Source organism: Argiope bruennichi, chromosome 3 (assembly GCF_947563725.1).
Source record: "Argiope bruennichi chromosome 3, qqArgBrue1.1, whole genome shotgun sequence".
In the NCBI taxonomy this organism is placed as follows: Eukaryota; Metazoa; Arthropoda; class Arachnida; order Araneae; family Araneidae; genus Argiope; species Argiope bruennichi.
In genome coordinates, this window is record NC_079153.1 from 23729482 (window position 1) to 23752326 (window position 22845).

At 26.2% G+C, this 22845-nt stretch overlaps 1 protein-coding gene across 1 annotated transcript; it reads left to right on the forward strand.

The window, feature by feature from the left end:
• Positions 1–243: 243 nt before the first annotated feature.
• Positions 244–16554, forward strand: LOC129964271 (programmed cell death protein 7-like). Its single transcript, XM_056079021.1, has 9 exons — positions 244–1491; positions 1906–2046; positions 3995–4084; positions 5209–5340; positions 7717–7855; positions 9566–9802; positions 11530–11617; positions 13238–13328; positions 16395–16554. The coding sequence occupies exons 1-9, from the start codon at positions 673–675 to the stop codon at positions 16410–16412; spliced, it is 1755 nt and encodes a 584-aa protein (XP_055934996.1). The 5' UTR covers positions 244–672; the 3' UTR covers positions 16413–16554.
• The last annotated feature ends 6291 nt before the right edge of the window (positions 16555–22845 follow it).

The window sequence follows — 22845 nt, forward strand, 5'->3', positions numbered from 1 at the left end:
ACTAAGTGGCTAGACGTGGATAAACCTCATAACTCAAAAATTAAAGTATTTTTTGCAAGGCTCTATTAAAGTCATTATTATTAGTATTTTCAAAACTAATTTTGCAATCGCTAATAATTTGAATTTATTAATTACATTTATATATAGTGAACGCTTTTGCCTCAAGACATGGTTATATAGCAAGCCACATATAGTTTGCTATTATGTATTGCATTTCTTAGTTGTGGCAGCACATACTAATGATACAATCAAAACAAAAACAATTACACTATTTGAATTTACAAAAATTGTAATATTATGAAAGTGAATTATTTTGCTTTGAATTACATGAGAAGTTGAATGTATACTGTGAGAGACATCGAATAGACTATCTGGCTGAAATGTATTGGAATCGCTGAAGAATTTATATCTATGAAAAACATTTTTTTAAAAAAAGAAAACAGTATGAAACTCCGTAGAAACAATGAAAAATACTACTTATATTTTTATCAAAAGAAAATAAGCGAAGAATTAATATAATAAATATTGAATATTTTTTGTTAGTTTAATTGAAATTAAAATGGCCCAAATTTTCAAAAATTTTCGCTTAATATTACGTAGTTTGCAATTTTACATCTGCCAAGAAATTGATTTGGCGTTTGGGTAAATGAAATTATTGGCAGCAAAAATCAAATGGAGCCAATGAAATGCAATTCAAATAACTATCTTCGTAAGGAAATAGCTGATGATAACTTCATGGAAGTGGGATATCCCCCCAATCAAGTCACTAAAAATGAGAATCTACATTCTCAGTTTCCGCCCCAGTATTCAGGTGTACATTTTAATTCTATGTCTGGACATTATCCAAGGCAAATGAATGCATCTATATCTGAAAACTATCCATGTGTGCCCCAAGCTCCTGGTTCTTCTAAACCACCAATAGGTAGTAATAACCAACTCTCTGGTGTATCTTCTAATCATCTACCTAAAGATGGTAACATGCCTTTTCAAAATTCCAGTCAGCATTTTCAACCATATGTGCCTACTCTTATACCCCCTGTGTCTTCATCGTCACCATTACAAACACCAGTGAGCTCAACTGAAAATAACCAGAGACCTTTATTCAGTATGCCTCCACCTGTGATACCTGCTAGAAATATGGATCCAATGCAGTTTGGGCAGTTTCATTTTCCACCACCTCCTATTCCTCCACCTGCTCCTTATTTTCCTCATGGATATGTCAAAAATGCATCTTCCTTTCATAATAATCATTCACAGCAGTATTTTAATAACACTCCTGTGCAAACAGTTTTTCCCAGTGCTTCTAATATGGCTTCATTACAATCTTCAAATTTCTTATCTTCTACAATGTCTCAAATTATTTCCAATATGCAGTCTACTAGCACAGTACCTGAAAATAATACAGTCATTTCTGAGAAGGAAAATTTATTGAACAGTTTTCTCCAGAAATTTAATTTTAAAGAAAAACATGAAGCAAAAAGTGATATCACTGTAAGTTTTTATTAATGTGTTCATTATTTTTCTTAATTAAATAAATATGATGATAGGTTTGGATTTATTTCTCAGACCACTTAATTTGATGTAAATATGATAATATGAATAATCAAATTGAATGGATTACTTTACACCCATTTGGTTTGATGTTGATGTAGTTAATGGATTTGTTCTTTTTACGTTGTGTTGATACTGAATAGTTTTTCAGTAGATTGAAAGTCTAAAAGTGAAGATTGAATTGAACTTTAAGCAGTCAACCTTTATTTGCATTGCTTAATTTCAATATTTATATTACAATTTCTTAGTAATGCAATTGTACCAAAAAGTAAATATTAATCTTATGATCTGTTTTTTTTAATGCTCTTTTAATAAACAAGTTTTTTCTCAAACATTAATTTTATTTTTTAATAGGTTGCAGAATTTTGTTCTGGTTTAAAGAAATGTTACTCTTTAGTCAGTTGGTTGCAAAGTAGGCGAGCACGTTTGGTTTCACTTCTTGATTCAAACCAAGAAGAATGGGAAATGGAATTGAAACATGTCAAAGAACTGCAGGTAAAGTTTTATTTTAGAAACAATATTATATTTTGACAGTTTCCTTAAGTTTCCCTAAGGTTATTTTTTCTCCTTCATTTTCTTTTTCTGATTTTTAAGCAAAGATATTTACCAACTAAATTTCTGCAAATGAATTTGGTGTTTTCTAAAATAAAATATACACAAGACTTCCGAGGAAGAAAAGAAACTGCACCTATTTAAATTTACTACTTATGTCTAGTAGTATCATAGTAATTTTTAAGTTTTTATCCTCTTCTTAACAAACTTCTATCAACACTTGCTTTTAAAATTAAAATAGTAGCATGTGTTAAAAAGAGAATGAAGCAAGTCAAAAAAGTTACACTATCATTAAAACATTTCAAGTAAAGAGTGATTATAAGGATGTCTGTAACAAAAGTAAATTAGCCGGAGAGAGTGCAGTTAATTTTCCAGTTTATATATATATTAGGTCATTCAGTTGCACCAATTCTTCTTCCCTTTCCATCAAGAAGTAAATTTAAATTCAAAAGAAACTAAATATAAGTACTAGCCACTTGACATAAGCAAGACTGACTATCATTAATATATAGTTCACCAATCATTATAAATAAAGCAATATTTAATAATTAAAAAAATTTCAGGGTGTTTCATAAAAGCTTTAAAATGGGATTAAAAACGTAGTTATAAATCAACAAATTTTAGTCAGAAAGCCTCATATGCTGGAAATAGAAGACATAGACACATCACATCAGGAACACAATTCAGGAAACAAGTTAATTTTTATATGATATGGCTGTCAGTAGTATAATAATACAGAAACAGATTAGTTTTGTTTGAGTTCTCAGAATTTTTTGCACGAAATCTGCAAATGCCCATAAAATTTCAGGTGTTTATAAATGTTTGACCATCATGTGTTAATATCAGGCATACTTTATTGCAAATGCTGCTTTATCTTCCTTTTAGTTCCTGTTGTTGTTATTCATAATTATATTTGCCTAAGTGAGTATGGCTTTTCTTTGTATTCTCTACCACTTTCACATTTTTTATAAGGAATTTTGAAGCATCCTTTATTAGCTAAGCAATCAACTGAGTTAGCTCTGCGTGTTTCATCTGCAATCCCTTGAATAGTAGTATTTGCAATTAAGATAAAACAACTTCTTTGTTGACTTGAAAAGTACTTTCACACTTTCTATTTAATATTTTTATATATCTGTAGGTGGCAGTAGTAACTTTTCTTTCTGTCAACATCACACATATTCCTTAACACATCCTAAAGAAATATGCTACTACCACCTGAACAGCTTGTACATCCCTAAATTAAATGCATGAGTAATTTTTTTAAATTTTTTTCACAGGTGCTAGACTTATTTACCTTATGCTTCAAATTCATTGGAAGAGGTGTTAAAATCTGTTTGGTTTGCATTATAGGGCTAAACCACTGATGAATTTTAAACTGTGTTGGAGGAGAGGCTTCAAAATAATTTTATTTCTATGTCCTCATATTGTCAAAATCTAAAACAGCTCATGACTGTATGCAGAAGTAAACACATAATACAATTACTGCCAAACCACATTATAGGAAATATTTAGTGATAACTTGCCTTGCAATGAGACATCTGGTACCTTTTTATAGGGTTATAAATTTTCAATGGATCTGTAATATCAAAGTGATGCTGAGGTGTCCATCTCTTGTAAGAATAGACTGTTCTTGCCAACTGGGAAACAACTTAAGATCATTCTCAAGTATAGTCCATGTTATTTGTACTTAATTGTGAATGAAAATGCATTTAAATTGCTAATCCTTAAATAGTATGATATCTCTTTTTATAAAAAACCTTTTTCTGGACTTAATCTTGTCATGAAAAACTGTAATGTAATAGATTTTTTTGAATTTTAATAGATTCATTATCTATCAAGAATTATTGATCTATTCATATGATTTCTTATTAAATCATTTTATATTTTTTAGGACAAACTATCAGAAGCATGTTCTGTGCTTTCATTTCCAAATAATCTGGCTACTGTTCAAAAGAAGCTGAAAGCAATAAAAAGGAAAAGGGTATGCTGAAAGAAATTTTCTTTTTCTGTAAATGTAAATAATGTGTACAGTTTTTTTTTTTTTTTTTTTTGTAATCACAGTAGGCTTTTAATTGTTTTTTCCTTTAATTGGCTATAATTTGTATTTAATAAATATTTATATATATGTAATTTTTAATAACTACAAATAAAATAATCAAGAAATTAGTTAAGTAAAATGCATTGTTTAATATTAAAGTTACATTTTTAGAAATTTCACAGTCTGTGAAAACAAAATTGTAAAACTGATAAATATGTGTTAATTGTAATACTATCCTTTATAATATAGATATTTTAGCATTTTGGTTCAGAAATAATATGTATTTTTTTTTTCTTTGTTAAATATTGATAACTTGACCATCAGTTCCAACTCTTCATTGTTGAATTCTGGATGGCTAACTTCTTTATAAAAGTTACTTTTTAGTAGAGTATTTTATTGTAATATAAAGCATAGCTAAAGAATAGCTTTAATTTATATAAGAAGTAATTTAAAGGTAAATGAAAAAACAACGACAAAAGAAAATATAAAAATATAAGAAATGATGTTGGTCACAAATTATTTTTTGGGACACAATCAAAAATTACTAGATATATATTACAAGCTGATTGGCACAAGGAGAGGGAAGTAACATTACTTTCTACCATATCTCAAGACAGCATCTGTCTATTAAGTAAGTAAAAAGTATTCATATCATGACTCACAGAATGTATGTTCTGGAAGGTTAAGGAAATCTCTATTGTACTTGATTTATATTTGATTGTTTGTTTTAAAGCCTTTTTTTTTATGAACTATCAATTAATATGGTGATAAAGTTAATGTTTTAAATTAGCTGACCAAAATTCAGAATTATTTTATGAATAAATTCAAATTTTAATATCATATCTTTAAAATTCTTATATTTATTAGTTTCCATGAAAACAAAATTTTTGTGTGACATTCTTATTATTACAGTTTTTAAATCGGATCTATTCCTTTAAGGGTAAATAAGTTATTTATCAAACATGAAATTAAAGTGAACAAATGGGATTTTATATTATTTTAGAAAAACAATGTTATATCTGATTTATTTAGAATGTTAATCACAAATTTGTTTTCTCTTAATCTAGGCTCTTAAAAAGAAATCAAGAGCAATAGTCTTAGAACAGAGAGCTAAGAAAGAACAAGAAAGGGAAAAGCTACACCAAGAAATTGACAAGTGGCTTGATAATTTAAAAGAGAAAAATGAGAAAATGAAAAGGGTACGACAATATTTCATATTTAGAGAAAGTGCATAATATTATTTCATGAATTCATTTTTTTTAAATCTTTATTTCAGATTTCATTCATTATAAAAGGAACTTTGGAATTATTTTTGTTTGATTCAGAACTATTACCCTAAACAGTAAATAAATTCTGCAGATAAATAATCAAAGAAAAGAATTTAAATTTTTTAAAACCTACTTTAAATATTAAAACAAATTTTTAAAAAATATACACTGCATTTTTTCCTTATGTGAGACATCAATATATTTTAAGTAATTAAATGCAGTTTATTATATTATGATTTATTATATTAAAAGAAACTATTTTATTATCATCAAGCTATGAAATTTGTATACAGTACACTCCCAAGTATCCAGTTTGCGACTATCTGGCCTTTTTTTCTTTGATCGTAATTAAATGAGGAAGGCAAGACGTTACATTAGCAACATTGTCAATGCATTTGAAATGGGCATCTGCTATGATTTTCCCAAGTGTTGTATGTAAAATACAGAGTTGTGAGAGGAAAAGAGCAGTGCTCTGCTCGTTATTCATAGTTTTGGCAGTGTGTAATGGACCTCAATTATCCCTGATTATAACTTCACTTTATGGGCAGTATTTGTAAATTGTTCTTGAGATATGCTTAATATTTTTTTAAGTGTATCACAGTAAAGATTTAAAAATGTGTAATAAACAAAAAAAATTATGGAGGCAAAAATACATGCTATACAGCAACTAGTCTCTGGTGTAACAGCACAAAATATAGCTTCGGAATTAGGAATTGGAAAAAGTACAGTAGGAGGCTGGGAAAAAAAATAGAGAAGAAATTGAAAGGCGTAGTGTTGTGCAAGTTTGTAGACGAGGAGTAAAAATAAGAACATTTGTGTAATCATTTATCAGTGAAAAATAAAATCACAGTTAGTTTTCTTATGAATTAAGCCTATGATTTACATTGATATTTTATGTATGTTTCCTGCATTTAAGTTAGGCATTTCAGAATTTATGTTAAAATGTGAGCAGTTTATATCCTTTTACTTACTTTTTCTCTAATAAATTGTTAAAATGTGCAGTGCAGTATATAAATTAACAATACAGAGCTTTGTAATTTTACTCAATATGTTACCAGCAATTGCTTCTATTATTCATCTGGTCACATCCTCCTTCACATTCTACGTGACTTGAGATAAAGGGAGGCCTTAGTACTCAGTAGGAAGGAAGTGAGAGAATATATATTATTACTGTGATTTTCAGTATAAAAACTTTTTCTTCTGGTATTGGTGGGCAAAGAAAGGAGTTCATGGAATTTCAGCCTATCCGACGTTTTTGTTATTCAGTCTGCACTTCTGCCACATTAGGCTAAATACTTAGGAATGCACTATATTTATATTAGTATTGAAATAATGACTTTATGCGGAGATTAATATAGGTTAAATTAGTTTTACTGATTAATAGGCAGATGTATTGAAAAAATCATAGTACATATTTATTCTTTGTTTATGGACTGTGGCTCAACAAAGCCCAGAGAAATATTTTATAACAGAAAATATAAATCATTTAATTACTTCAGGAGCAAAACTTTTACATTCAATCATCTTTACTGTATAAAGAAACCTATTCTAAAGAAGGATTAATGAACTCCTTAAAGTGTATACACAAAATAGCAAGTATAGTATATTGATTTGAACAGTTTATACTATATGTTAATTATGTATTAATTACTTATTAACAATTTATTATACCTCATTGTGTATAAGATTTGTTATTAGAATATAATTTCAGCAATTGATTCAGAAATATTATTAGATTTAACAATTCTTAAAAAGGTTGCTTAACTTATTTTATTTATGGGTTAGATTTTTAAAACAGGGTGAAAAAAAAAATCGAAAAGTTGCATGTTTGTGATGTCTAAGATTTTTATAAAAATTACATTGAGAAACATTTTTATAGAACTCAGTAGATACAATAAATAAATAACATGGGCTATATATCTTCCTTGTTCAACAATTATATTTTAAATTTAATTTAAAAAATTATTTGGTTCTAATGGGTGCAATAACTGGCATTGGCTTGAAAAATATTCAACAAAATAACATTAAAAAGCACATCTTGGTGATAAATGCTTATATTCTTAAGACTCTTTATTGCTAGATTGATAATTCAACACAATTTCTAGGTCATTTTAAATTTTCTTTTCACTTAAATTTTAGGCAAATAATGTTTTAAATGTAAACTAGATATCTATGTCGGAAATCAATAAAATGGTCATATCCAGTGGTAATGTGTACATTTCTAAAATTTGTAACTGCTGAAAACTGAAATAATATATTGAATTTTTTGTTGTCATTGTGGTGATTTAGTGATAAAATTTTTTGCAGGAAATAGAGATGAAAAAAGAAGCTGATAATATCCTGTCAGAAGTACGAAGAAAAATTCATGAAGCTAAGAAAACCATTGAAAAGTTAAAAGTGTTTGAGAAACTGAGATCTTCCAGACAAACCAATTCTGTGCAGAAAGGTAACTATAAATTTTAATCATTGTTTATTTTCATGCACTGCAATTTTCATAAATAATTTCATTGTTGTAGAAATTAAGATAATGTTTGTATTGAGATATTGACATCAACATATTTCTGTTTTTATTTCTTTTCTTTTCTGATAAATGTTGTAGTTGTTCATTTACTTTTTTAATTTTTTTTTTATTTCTGTTTTTAATGGTTTTTTTGGTATAAATTATGTCAAATTCTCAATTTATATAAAGAATAATGATATCGATATTTCATTTTTGTTTTAATGCATTTTGATTTAAATTGAATTTTGTAATTTGTATTGTATCAAGACATAATTTTAAGGTAATTATTGTAATTGTTTATTATTGACCAGTTTATTTATTTGTCTGATAAATTGAAATAATTTAATGAACTCTTAATTAAAATATTCATAATTTCATTACACTGTGAATTATTGATTGAAGATTGTCTATGCATTTTAATGTATTCTTGCAAAATTTTTGCAGATAAAATGTACAAAGAATTATAATAATTTCTTAATCTTTCTGAAAATATATTTGCATCTCTGTCAGAGTATCATAAGAATGTCACAATTTTTTAATAGCAGTGTAATTCCACTTTCCAGTTTCAGATTTGCATTGAAGTTTTCGAATTCATTTTTAAAATTCATGATAGGAAATGATTAAAATATATAATTGGATTAAAATGTAAAGATAATATTTTAGATTTTCCATACTTTTAGATGACATGTTCCAGAAAAATGTAGTTTGGAAGTTTTATAAAGTTATTTAATTGCTTTTATATTGTTGCTCTATTTCTTGATTTTTTGTGTGTTTATATTGAGTAAATCTTTGCAAAACATTGGTTTAGAAAAGGGAATTTTATGTATAGATGTTATATCAATTATTTCCATTTAATTTGTCGTGAGCTAGAATCTCATTTATATGCTGAAGAATATCGAGGGAAGTTATGAATAATTTTAAATATTCCATCAAAAAGGTTTATCAATGAAGTTGAAGTAATCATATAAATTTCAACAGCAATAGTGGCAGTGGATTTTCAGATATATTAAAATCCGAAAAATTAATTCAAAAATGATGAATGAAGAATAGAACGATCTTGTAATGCCAGCTGACCGTGAAAAGTTAAGTAAAAGTTAAACTAATTGTTTAGAAAAATGAAATTTTCTGCTTTTGCAATGGATATTGACCAAAATGAAGAAAGAAGAAAAAAGTTTATGTGAGCCTGAAAAACTTTATATTCCTTACTGCTGGATTTTCAAAGATTCATAATATGTTATGTTATGTTAAATGTTTATGTTTAAACGAAAATCATTATTTTTTTTCAGTATGGCTGTTTATTAACTAGTTATAAAATGCCTTTCAATTAACATTTATTTTATTTTTCCACTTTTATTGCAAAACTACTTATGCTTCTTCAAATTGAGCAGTTTCTTTGTATCATATTTGTGTTAAATGTGTGAAGTAGAGTTCAAATTTATTTTCTTAATTTGAACTATACTGAACACATTTTTTTTTTTTTCAATAGAAAGTTTAATTTTGCAGATTCCAAATTGCTAGGCATGCATTGCTTTATTGATAATCCTCCCCCTCCCTTACTTAGCAAAGATTTACTGTATGCATTGTTATTTAAAGATTGAATTTCTTTACTATTTGTATACTTTAAATCTTACTTGAAAATCTTTTTTTTTTTTTCAGGACTTTATCCACATCCAGAGCATTCAGCAAAATTTGAGGCAAAAATATCTCAGATGCGTGAAATAATGCTCGCCCAGTTGTCCAACTATGAGCAAGAGGAGAAAGCCCTCCAGGTGATGTTAGAGACAGAGCAAGAAGATAGGCGGGAAGAGGAGGCGCTCTGGAGGAAACGGAAGTTGATGACTTTTCAACAGAAGAAGCAAAAGACCATCCTAGAAAGTCTTTTTGGACATTTTGGTAAGACCATGTGTTCAGTAGTGTTTAAGCACAATGTAAACTTTAGTGCTATGTTTAAACATTTCCTGCCATACTTTTTTTTAGATTAAATAATTTTAATATGCATATTATTCTATAATTTACTTGTCAGATATTTTTATTTTTTATACCTCTCACAACTAATTTTGTATTATAGATATTATAGTTCAGTATTTGTTAGGTGTTATAATTCAACAGTAATTTCTTCTGCTATTTCATTTTGTCCTCAGTCTCTTCTAATATAATAATTAAATTTTTCAATTTGTTGTCCAAAATAGGCACTTTGTATAAACTTTTGAATTGTTGGCATTCTTGGCAATGCCATTCACAGATTGCTTGCTTGCCTAATTTGCCAATATTATTTCTAAATTGAAAAACAAGCAAAAGTTGAACTTTTATATATTTATTTTATTGCAACATTCATTTTATAATGGTCCATATAACTTATATATCAAATCCACAGGAAATGCACTCTCCAGAATTATCTCAATATAAATCGAAGAAGAATTGCTTTAGTTATAACCGTCTATTTCTAAAAGCAAAGTCCCTATAATATGAAATCATTCTCAAAGGGGACACTCACTGGAACAAAAAATTATCCATCTTTACTAATAATAAAGATAGATGTGTGTGTGCGTGTGTTTTAGAAGGTGTAAATGTTCACCACAAAATGATTTTTAAAAATTTTAATTAATTAAAAGTTAACTAAAATTTTGATTTTGTTTGTTTGTTTTATTATTATTAAAATATTACAGCACAAAAATAATTTTTATGTCATCTTTAAAATTAGAAGAAAAAAAAAATCTTTTCATTCATACTAATTTAATATTTGTGCAAATATTTTTTCATGAATTTTGGTAATTTTTTTGCTTTATGTCCAACAATAATTTACATTGATCCCGCAAAATTTAAACCAGTTTTATTGTTTTAAATAATTTATCATATGATTTTCTCCTATTGTTGAAAGCTAAGGAAGAAGGGTTCTATTTAATATCTATGTAGTTTGCATAACAAATAAAAAAAATGAAGTTACAATACTATGAAAGTTAGATGATAGATAAACTGGATATATATGTTTTTAATAGAACTATGATGTCAGTGATCACTATTTGGAAAGTTCATGAACATAGTCAAGAAAACATATGTAAGACAATTAAAATAATATGGTTTTAATTGTTTAACAATTTAACAGAATCATGAACATAGAGTTATATCTAAACAATTTAACTGAACTTAAATATAAAGAATATCGCAGCGAACTAGATGGCCGCTAAAGGCAACTAGTGTTTTTTAATTTATTTTAATGTGCTTTTGGATCTTATTAATTGCTTTCAAAAATGAATAAAAGAAATATTAAAATAATTTTCATTTCATAAAATCATTAACATTTTGTGCCGAAACTCGTTTAAAAAAAATAAATTTTAGGAAATACAATCATAGAGAATATAATGCAAACTTTTTTTTACTTTTTATATTTTTATTTATGTTGCTTTGCTTTCTTACCATTTATTTTTCGCTTGTTTCTATAAACAAATTTTGATTTTTTTTTCAAATCTTAAAAAATACTAATTACTGGACTTATGCAGAAATAAATATGTTTACTGGAAAATAAAATACTAAGATGTACTACTGTCAGCAATAAATTATTTATTAATTATTTGCGCTGTTATGCTTAAATTATTATTATTTGTTTTTTGTTTTTTTTTCAGAGGAGCCGGGTCCAGATGATCCTCTGTTTCTCTTTTATCAATATCAGAATTCAGGAAACATGAGTATTGATAATCTTATTCAAATAAGGTAATTTTTTTCATTCTTATCGCTTTATCTTTTAGTGGAATGAATTTCTTTCTAATTAATTGAATGATAAATCATTTGCTGAAAGCAATTTCTTTATGCTAGTTAGGCATTATTGTTTTGAATAATACAATCTCTATTTAATTATGAATTTTTAATATTTGATGATTTTTTTATATTTGATGTAAATCTATACTGCCATTTTTTTAAACAATAATCGAGTAAAAATTACATTTTTGTCAATACAGTAAAAAATTATATATAATAGTTGCTTTTTTTTCGCTATTCAGGCTATCCTAGTTCTTTTAATTAAAATAAAAAAAAATTTGAACTGGTAAAGAAATCAATTTTTCCTTCAAATATTTTAAATAGTAGTATCCCAAATAGCTTTTACATACTAATTTGTTTTTGTTATTGCTAATTACTGTCCATGTAAATATTCTTTGATGACATTCTTTTTAGGAAATTCACTTTATGAAAACATTCTGCAATCTAATGATTCATTGAATTAGTATTACTGATGTTATTAGGCAATTGATAAATAAAATATGGTGGATCTAATATTGTCAAAATATTAAAACATTTTGTTTTAGATTGTTAGGTTACTTATCTAGATACGATATTGCATTAAATAAAATCAAAAAACACAAAAAAAGAAAAACCACCCACCGGAAGGTTAGATAGTATTCAAAAGGAACAGAAGCAGATAGGAGTAAACTGAAGGAAAGCTGTTTCACCGGATAGAGGCAATTGGGGAAAACTTGGCAAAATATTCTTTGCCTGTACTTTCGCAGTAGTACCTAGTGAAGTACAGAAGTGTAATGCTATGAAGAAAAATTTCTGCAAGGATGAATTATTTAAAATAGCAATACAATTAAATTTTTATTTAATTATTGTATTTTTACTTTATATCTGCAGAATTTAATAATACAAAAAATAAACTTTTGTCCAACAGATTTTTTTTTTTTTTTTTTACTCAGTATAATTTTATTAAAGAAAAACCAAGCATACACTTATGAGTCAATACCTCTAAAAAGATTAAAAGATAGAATACATATTTGAAATAGGAGAACATTAAATAGGCTGAAAAAGAAAACAGTTTAATAGGAGTGCTTTATGTTAATTTCATGAAATTAGATTTGGGAATGAAAGCTTTCGTTCTTAGTGCTTTCATTTAAGTTAATAAATAATTTTTTTTTAAGGAATGGTTTGATGTATCAATTTTTGTATAAATATTTTTCTTTACATGTCTGGCCATTCTTTCCATATATATTATATTTTACATAATGATGAATATAACTTTTGAAGAGAAGAATCAAAGAGTTTTCTTTCTAATAATTATAAGAATTTTAAAAATAAATAATCTTATAAATTACATGACTCGTGATTTTCTGCTCATTTATTAGTTGCCTAGATTTGGTATTTTTGATGTTTTTTTAATTAAATATTAGTTAAATTATTACGGCATATTTTAAAAGTAAAACAAAACAAAAAAAAAACCAGTTTTCTCGTTTCCTAAAAAAAATTACATTTAATATGATTGCAAATTTTGTATCTGTGATTGTAAAGTGAGAATTTATATTGATAAGATAAAAGGATGTATTTTTACATATTTCTTTATAGGCATCATTGGGATGTCTATTTGTCTGAAGAAGGTGAATCCATTCCACTCCAGTGGGTAGTTCCTGTCCCTCCTAGTAGTTCCTCATGGGATGTAAGTTGTTTATATATTCTACTCATGACGTCGCAGAATTTTCACCTTATAAAATGGATAATAATGGTACTATTTAATCTGAAAAAAAGTTGTTGCAATTTTTGATAGGAGCATTGTATTATGAGAATTCTATTAATTGTTTAAAGAAAGGAGGAAAATTCCTCAATGTAAGTTTGAGAAAAATAATTTCTGTGCTCAACCAGAATATGAAGGTAGATTTTGTCTGGATATGTAAGAAAGACTCATTCCTTTCTGACAATTCTCCATCTGACTTCTTAATAAGTGAAGGTATGAGAATGTAAGACAAGGCAATTGATAAAGTCTTTTCAACAAAATGTCACTAATTTAGGTTAGGTTAAATTTTTTTGGGGGGAGGGGTACAGATCATTTCCCAGCATCTTATTTCATAGTTTTACAATTTATTGAAAAAATTTATTAGTGTAAAAGTTTGTTATGATGAGGCAACAATGTATTTGATTTGATTTACCCTCTTCAATCAGTTGTTTCTTGCAGTTATCAAGAAATAAAAGTTTCACCCCATTTATGTTCAGTTTCTCACTTAAGAACTCAGCTAAATGAACCTGATTTTCACCTTCTCTACAACATATTCCTTGTCTATGCAAAACTGTAACTTATCTTGCTTACAACTCAACACAGGCAATAATATATATATCTAGGGTCCTCCCAAAAAGCAAAACAAATCTTTATTTTAAATGTTGTAATGAATTATATACTTCCAGTTGCAAAGCTTTATCAGATAGAGTAGGAAAATTTTTAAAATGAACTTTGGATTCTGTAGAGAAATAATAGAAAAAAAGAAGTAATTGGGAGAAATAATAGAAATGGTAAGGGTTTTCTAAGTAGAAAAAGGCTGAAAAATAAATTTTTGTATCTCCCCCATTTCACAAAATTGTCAATTAGAAAAATATTTCTCCTATATTCATATATACATATACAAAGTTAAATGCTTCTATCTAAAAAAACAAGCAGAGATATATTTCTTTTTTAAATTTGAAGGGACTTGCCACAAATTTAAATTTAATATAAATAAATTAAAATCATTATTCAATGTCATATGCAAAATCATTATTCAATGTCATAGCGATAAATGTCACATGCAAAAATTTGTCTCATATTTCAGAACATTTTGAAATTCTGATGATTTATCTTTTGTGATGTTGAAATACTGGCCTTGCTTAACATCATTTTTCAAATTATTGGTATTCTTCGAAAACGTTTATTTACAGAATGGTTCTATGAGTGCAACTTACAAGATCTTTGTTCCTCCAGGAAGGAAAGAGAGGGGTGAAGTGATGTACAAGAAATATAGAAATTGATATTTTGGTTAATTCATGCTAATGTACGGTCTATTCAAAACTACAATGTATTAACAGAATACATTAATTAACAAAATAGAGTACATTAATATAATAACTAGCATCCATGCAACATTTGTGGACTCCATGAGTAGCTATAATAAGATCATGATCAATGTCTAGAGTTTTGCAATAGGTTTATACTTTAGGTATAATCAAATTCTTCCTTCCTGACAAATATAATTTAGACAGAGGAATACTGCTATAATTATGATGGCCACATCAATCGTCAAAACTATCATTTTTGGTTTGATAAATATCCATTCTGTATACAAGGCGTTCATCATTTAGTGGCAATTTTCAATAAAAAGCAGTGCAGCTTTTTTTAGAAATTCATTGTTTGGTTCCCATTTTGTAGAGCAATACACTGAATAGTGACTGATACATTCAGTTAGTTTTAACTAACTTATATATGTGTATGTAACACTCTTCTGTAGATGTTGGGGAGTTTTGCAGATGAATTTAAGAAAACTACTTTAATGTCACCAATGATTAACTGAGAATATGTATGTATATATTGCCAGATTATAACTTTGAATTGGTGTCGAAAGGGCTGATTTTCGACAAACTTTATAACACTTCTCCTAATGCATTATTTTGTCATTTTAAAAATTTAATAGGAGTTAGTAAATGCATTATTATTTTCTGATTCCGCCTTTTTAATAACAAACAACAAAACATTATATGGTATTAAAAGTAACAAGTATGCTGTTTTGTATATTATTTAGAGAACGAGTTTTGTAACACTTCATTTAATGTATTATTTTGTTATTAATACATATTTTTCTAAATCCACACAGTTAATAACATATTGTTATATGTTTATTATTCCTCAAATTAATAATGAAAGTCTCATTCAAACACTGGTCAGAAGTATAAATTTTTTTTTAAATCAATAAAATTGCATTTTTATATCTCAGCGAACTTAGTAAATAGGAGCTTGAAACTTTTTGTACTTCTAGATGAGCGAAAGTTTTTCGAAGTTACTTTTATGCTATGGGGAATGAATAAAAAATTTATTTTCAAAAACTGTTTATACCCCACTCTTTTATAAAATCCAAAGTTTTTTTCATATGATTTTCTACATTATTTCATGGAACTTTTCAATTAGGAATGTATGTGTAATTGCAATATTTAAGAAATTAAATGTTTTTTTAAATTTTTTTGTCTACATATAAACCTCTGAATGACGTATATTTTGAAGTTTTGAGTACAATTTTTTGAAAAATTTCTGCAGTACTGAAAATTTGCACAATTTTTTTTTCTTTTCCTCTAAAATCATGTAATGATAACCATTGCAATAGGTAATATTCCTATAAGGATATGTAACTTAATACTATATTTCACTTAATCCTTCAATCCTATATTTAACACTTAAGATTACTTTTATTTTTACACAGAATAATGCATATTCTGCAAAGAAGCACAGCACAGTAGAGAAAATGAAAAAAAAAAAAATCGTCACATTTCCATATCATGTTTTAAATTGAGAGTTATTCTCTTTCTGCATAAATAATTTGGTTATTTTAAACTTTTAATTTAGGAAATATATTCAGAATATATTTACTGCATTTCTTTTATTACATAATTTAAATAAAAAGAATATTTATTTCAAATTAGTTTAACACTTGAAAGTTTTCCAATCCTATTATCTTTTACAATTTTATTAATGACAGGTTTCTTTTTGCAGGAATATTGTACAAGTTGAAGATTGTGGCAATTCACTTTCTAATTAAGAAATCTGCTTTTCATGTATTATCTTCTAGATAAAATTTTGATTTCTTTTCAATTCTAAAATTTCCATCAGTGTTCATTTGAGTATGCAAAAGAGTGTTTGCTTATATAAAATTCATGTATCATAATTGTAAATACAAAAATTTTCCATGTTACAAGAAACTTTAAATAAAATATTTTCAGCAAATAAAGAATACAGTTATTTTACTAAAGCTTTAAAATGAGCAGTAGGAGGGGAAAAAAAAAAAAGATTTCTAAATGACAAATGTTTGAATATGTACCAGTAAAGAATATCGGTTTAATTGTAATTAAAATTTATGTAACAACATACTACTGCCAAATTAGAAGGATCCAAATTTTACTAACTATAAGCTATTTTCTACAAGTCTGACAACTAGTATTGTACTTGTTTTGTAACCTTTAGAACAATTATGATGTTAAAAAAATATCTAATTTATTATTTTAAACAGAGAAATAACTATTAAAATCTAAATAGCACCAATATTGCTACAGTTTAGTTAATGACTTTTTTTATATCTCCAATACTTGTGAAAAATTGTTTCTTAAGTCAAAAATCATTTTTATAAAATTTATCTTGATTGTGATCTAAAATATTAAAATCTACTGGTCTCACCTGAACACATAGTAATTCAAACTTCTTGGCTGTTCACGATAATTTTTTTTCTTAGTGTAAACAAATTGAAATATATATAACTGAATCAATTCATACTATCATTCATTCATTCTGTCTACTATGGTTTTTAACTCAAAAAATCTTTATGTGAATTAATAATTTCATGAAAAATTCCATTGTGTGATACATAACATCAACAAAGCTTTTTTTTTTTAAAAAAAAATTTCAATTTTTGTATTAGATTTTAGGAGAAATAACCAATAGTCGAGTGGATCAAGGTGAAATGAAATGTACTCTGGTTTAAGAGTACATAAACTAGTAGAACAGCTATATGTGTTAAAAAAATATTTGAATATGCAGCCAGGTAGTTTCCATATATATATACTTATTTGTAATATAAATGTTGACTATTATCTCAATGAAAATGTCCCTGCCATATACTTTTTTATATTGCTATGCCATTTACTATCCTTAAGCTGATTCATCATAAAACATTTGGGTGTGCTAGCTTAACCTAACAATATGTTAAATTATCAGCTAAATAAGATTCAGCCCTTTGAAATGTCTTTCTTATTTAATCTTAAATTGTTAATTTTTTCAAATAAGCAGTAAAATTCTAACTATTTTGTTGTCAATTTTAAAGCAAGTAAAATTAAACAGCTAGGATTTTGAGGTGGCATATCGATAATCTAAACTAATAACAAATGTTTATCAAAAAAAAAAGTGAGAATTAGAAAAAGAATTAATAAAACTATTTAAGTGTACTAAATTATTCTGTAATCGAAACCCCCAGTGCATGCTTGTTTATAAATGGATGGATAAGCATTAATCAATAATAAACTAACTTTTTTTTTGTAAAAGTAACACATAGCCTGATAAAGATTTTATTTAAATCACAATAAATCAAGAAATACAAAGGAGCTGCACATCAAAATTAAATAACATACATGATGGAGAAAAATTTTAACAAAATAATTAATCACTTTAAAAATACTGAATCATTAATCACCGAGCATTTTATTTTAGAAAAACGAAATAAGTAGAATTTTTTTCCAGTATGCTAAAGTAGATATGATTCCTATAGTTATATAATAAAGCATTCGTACAAAAAATATACATTAGATTTGAAATGCATTTTTTTCATACAATTAAAATCTAATAATTTATTAAAGGGAAAAACACTACATTATATGAAAAATTAATATAAATTAAAAACACAAAATGACAAACTAATCCACTTTTACAATACATTGGACACAGAAATGATATCACATGGAATCAACATTTCAGTTTTTCCTTATACATGCAAACACAACATCCTTACAATATGAAACATAACATTAAAATCCAAGATAAATATTTAAATCTACATAAAACAAAGGACAATACTCAACAACATTCATTTTGAACTACACTATATGGGGAAACAGTTTTTCATAGAAACTGAACTATTTTACTAATATATAAACACAACCCTTTAATACATTGAAAAATCATCAGGAAATATATAAATACTCAAACATAAAATTATGCATACAATAAGTCACATTTCATAAACATCACAGAAATCCAAACATTCTATTGACAAAATTTATCATTGCTAATATTCTTTTTACAAAAATTGTGCTTCCATTCTTTTACACAAAACTTTCAATATTTTTATACTGCATTATTTTTAATATTCAGTGATATTGTGACTCAAGGCACAGAACTTCAATGTTACAGTTTTATTTTTGGTTATCTTTAAGAAATTGAGAATAAGGCTTTTAATTTATTCATATAGTTGGTTCGTTGAAATGGCGGCATAGCAGAACTTGTAATCTTAAAAATAACAACAGCTAACTATGAATTTAAAGGAAAATTAAAATTCATTCACTAATTGAAATTTACACTGCATACAAACCAAACTTTAGTACATTTAGAGGACTATTCTCTAAAGTAAGGCAGGCACACAAGAGTGGATTTGATTAATTTTTTTAATTATTCAAATTTTGTAATATCTTTTTTAAGAATATAAAATAAAAGGTATTGCACTCTTGTTTAAACAATTTGACAAATCTCATTTTGAGAATTCCCCCCCCCCCAAATACGATACAATAGTGTATCCCATTAACACTTTCCTGCCTTAATTTATATTCATATGGGTAAGACAAAAACATAAATGTTTAACTTTTCACCCATAGTATTCATGGATAGATCTTAAGTTGATTTTTTTAAAAATCTGATTGAAATATAAAAAATTCCAGTTTGAAAGTGTTGGAAAAATGGAAATCTAATAACTATTATTTTGAATTCAGGACTTTTCTTGATTAAAAATTATTATTTTACACACACACATAATATAATAAATCCTTACCCAGATACAATATATATAAAAGACTGCTAATTTTATCGATTTGGATCAATCTTGCATATCAATGCTATTTTCTTATTTTTTTCTAAAAATGATTTTTATTTTTTGTCAAAGAACACTGAATTTCATATCTGAACTTACAGGGAAATTTTATTCTACCCAATTTCAAATGGATAATATACATCAAACACAGGCTCATTTTGCCTCCTATTGTTTTGCTAAGATCTTAAGATAACAATAACAAAGTTTCAAAATATAGTGATGCTTCTTCAGCTTTGTTTTTAAATAATAAAGTCAGACACATGCAATGGATTTCATGTAACCATTAGAATATATATCTAAAAAAAGTAATTGCATAATTATGGATATATCTTAATTTTAAATATATAAAAATAAATGCAAGAAATTATTTATAATTTTACTAGGCACATATATTTAAAATTAAAAAAAAAAATATTTTCTAGATAAATCTCAGAAAAAAATTATTTTCCAGCTATTGAATAACATATTTGCAAAAAATCAGGGCAAAATTTTATCCCTTCTAAATTATTTATGGATAATGATGACATAGGAAGCATAACATACATTTTTAGTAAATTAAGTATATCTTTCAATTTTCTGTCTTTTTTTTTTTTTTTTTTTTGTAATCAGCAGAGAGATGAGGGGGCAAGGATAAAGTGATATTGTAGGTTTTAATATATAATAATGCTTTAAAGAGATGGAGAAAAAAATAAAATTAATGATAAATTAAAAATAAAATTAATTAAAATAAAATTAATGATTCTCTAGTAAAAGTCGAAAGACAGAGCAGCTAAAAGCCATACATATTATCAGGAACAGTAAATAGTCAAACAAAATTATTATTGAGGATTCATGAGAAATATAGATTCATTGCTAGGAAATTTAAAATTTAATTCAATATTTTGCACTGACATACCTTTTCATCCATGTACAGTTCCAAGTAATAATTTTTTTAAAAATGTGACATATATACATAATGATAATAAAATTTGTAGCCAACTGTTTTCTCAACTTAAGTAGATTATATTCTATTTTAGGAACATAACTATATAAAATGCTATGGAACTCCTAAAATGTTTAGTAGTGGAGTTTGTTAATCAATGTCTTAAACCAAATATATAGTGACTACAATTTTTTTCCCATAACAAAATATACATTGACTTTCATACAAAATCACAGAAAAATAAAAAAAAATAATTAACCTGGTACTATTTGTATGCCATTCTTTATTGACAGAGTTTCCTAATTTCAGAGTTTCTTAATTTCCTATTATTATACAGAGTTTCCTAAACTTACAATTGAATTCTAATTGACTGAAAGATCTAGATCAGACTGGGTATTAGGAGAATTTATATTTTTCTATACTACTTTCAATCAAATAGCTTATTAGAATTTTACATCAAATACAAAAATGCAATCTATATAAGTGTAATTATTGTACAGAATGTGAAAAATACAAAATTCTTTATTGTATGTACCAAAAATAAAACTGCAGCCTGAAATTATTTTATTTTGAAATTTAAAATTTATTTTTTGGACTGTAAGTCAAAGATAAAGTGTGTTTCTTAAATTGTAAAAAGATAAAATTTATTTTATACCTGATAATTTGGAAAAGGAATTTCACAATGATTCTTTGGTGTTCATGCTTTGAAATTAAAATTTATCTCCATTGTTGATTATCAAATTCTTAGAATACCACATTTAAAATTGAAATTACTAATTGTTAGAAATTCTTATTTGTGTATATAAAGAATCATTAAATCTCCTTTAAATCTTAATAATGCTTACTATCAAATTTATTCATTTATGACAGAAAGGAAATAAAAATAAGGTGCAGGCAAATACTAATTTATAAGGGTAATTATAACAACTCATTATTTTTCAATACATACATCTGATGCAAAAATTCACTAAGGAATATGAAATTATACTATTAATTTAATAACATGACTTAGGTGCACATCAGGTTTCCAGATTTCAGGAATAAATTTAATATACCCTGATGAGCTAGCAGGTATGATGTAAGAATTGAATAATATCTGACAAATTTATTTTGATACAATAAGAGACTTGAATCAAAGTTTTCTATATTTAGTTGTGTTTTGCTCATTCATAACTTATGATTAACAATATATTATTAATGAGAAATAAGCAATTTGAACATAATCATATTTATTACAACTTTCTTATCCCCCCCATGGTCCACTATCCCTTTTATAATTTTTTACTTCTCAGCAAATGATCTTTAATCTGAATTCATCAGAATCATTCAGCTGCCCCAATACAGAAATTGTCAAGATCATCAAGAATGTTACATTTGAGTTTTTATCTATTTCTTCTTTCTTCATGCTGTAAAATATGTCTTACCTAAATATGCTTCACAAATCTAATCACTTAATTGCCATATGGAGAAAAAAAAGCATTCACTTTATATAATTCTTTCTATTACTAACTTCACAAGAAAAACAAATTACATGTAACACAATTAGTTTTAAAAACACAAGATCAAGTTACATCTTGGGCAAAAAGCAGCACCTAACATCAAATTTTTCTAAAAAATTACTGATTTTTTCACCTGATTATTTAAAACTATGCACACTTTTAAAGATAAAAAGCAAAAAAATATCAAGCCATATCTTATTACAGTCTATAGAAAAAATGTCTATAATTCAATATCAGAATAGCATTTTCCAGTTTATTTCTTAGATGAAAAAAAGTGTGTGAATACAATAAAATTATTAAGTGAAGTATCAACGAACTATCATGCAATGCTTCTGAAACTAAGAATCCTGAACCGAAATAGTTTCATATTCAAAGAATCATCAAAATTCGTCAGTATTTGAAAAAAAATGACAAAGAAAACTAAGCATTTTATTAAAATGATCTAAATAATTATTTTAATTGAATTTCTTGTTAGTACTTTTCCATCTTCTCATTTATTTCCAAATGTAGAATTACAGTAAAAAATTTTTTTTATTAAAACTGTGGAAAGGTTTGTCAAGTCAAAATTGGATCACAAGTGGGAAGAAGAAACCATATAATAACATAAGAGTTCCAGTATTATCTATTTTTTTCACCTTATTCAAAACATTAATAGGCTTTTAAAACTTGTATTCGATAATACAGATGCTATATTAGCATACATTTGCAAAACACTTTTTTTTCTTTTCTTTTTTTTCATATCTTCAATCTATGAAAAAGTTTTCTGAATTTTATAAAAACATGAAAGAGAAACTATATATTAGAAAACTATCTGTTATCTAGATGAATAAAATTCTATTTATTGCTTGATCTCAAATGAGAAGTCTATCACATTTATTGGTCCTATCAAGAAGTATCACATTTATTACACTTTATTAAAGTACAATAAATGCAGCCATGTTTCTTGAATATAAGATT

Coding starts and splice junctions, on each gene's coding strand:
- LOC129964271 (XM_056079021.1), top strand. CDS start 673: ATGGAGCCAATGAAATGCAATTCAAATAACTATCTTCGTAAGGAAATA. Junction 2,047..3,994: donor AACATGTCAAAGAACTGCAG/GTAAAGTTTTAT, acceptor TATATTTTTTAG/GACAAACTATCAGAAGCATG. Junction 9,803..11,529: donor AAGTCTTTTTGGACATTTTG/GTAAGACCATGT, acceptor TTTTTTTTTCAG/AGGAGCCGGGTCCAGATGAT.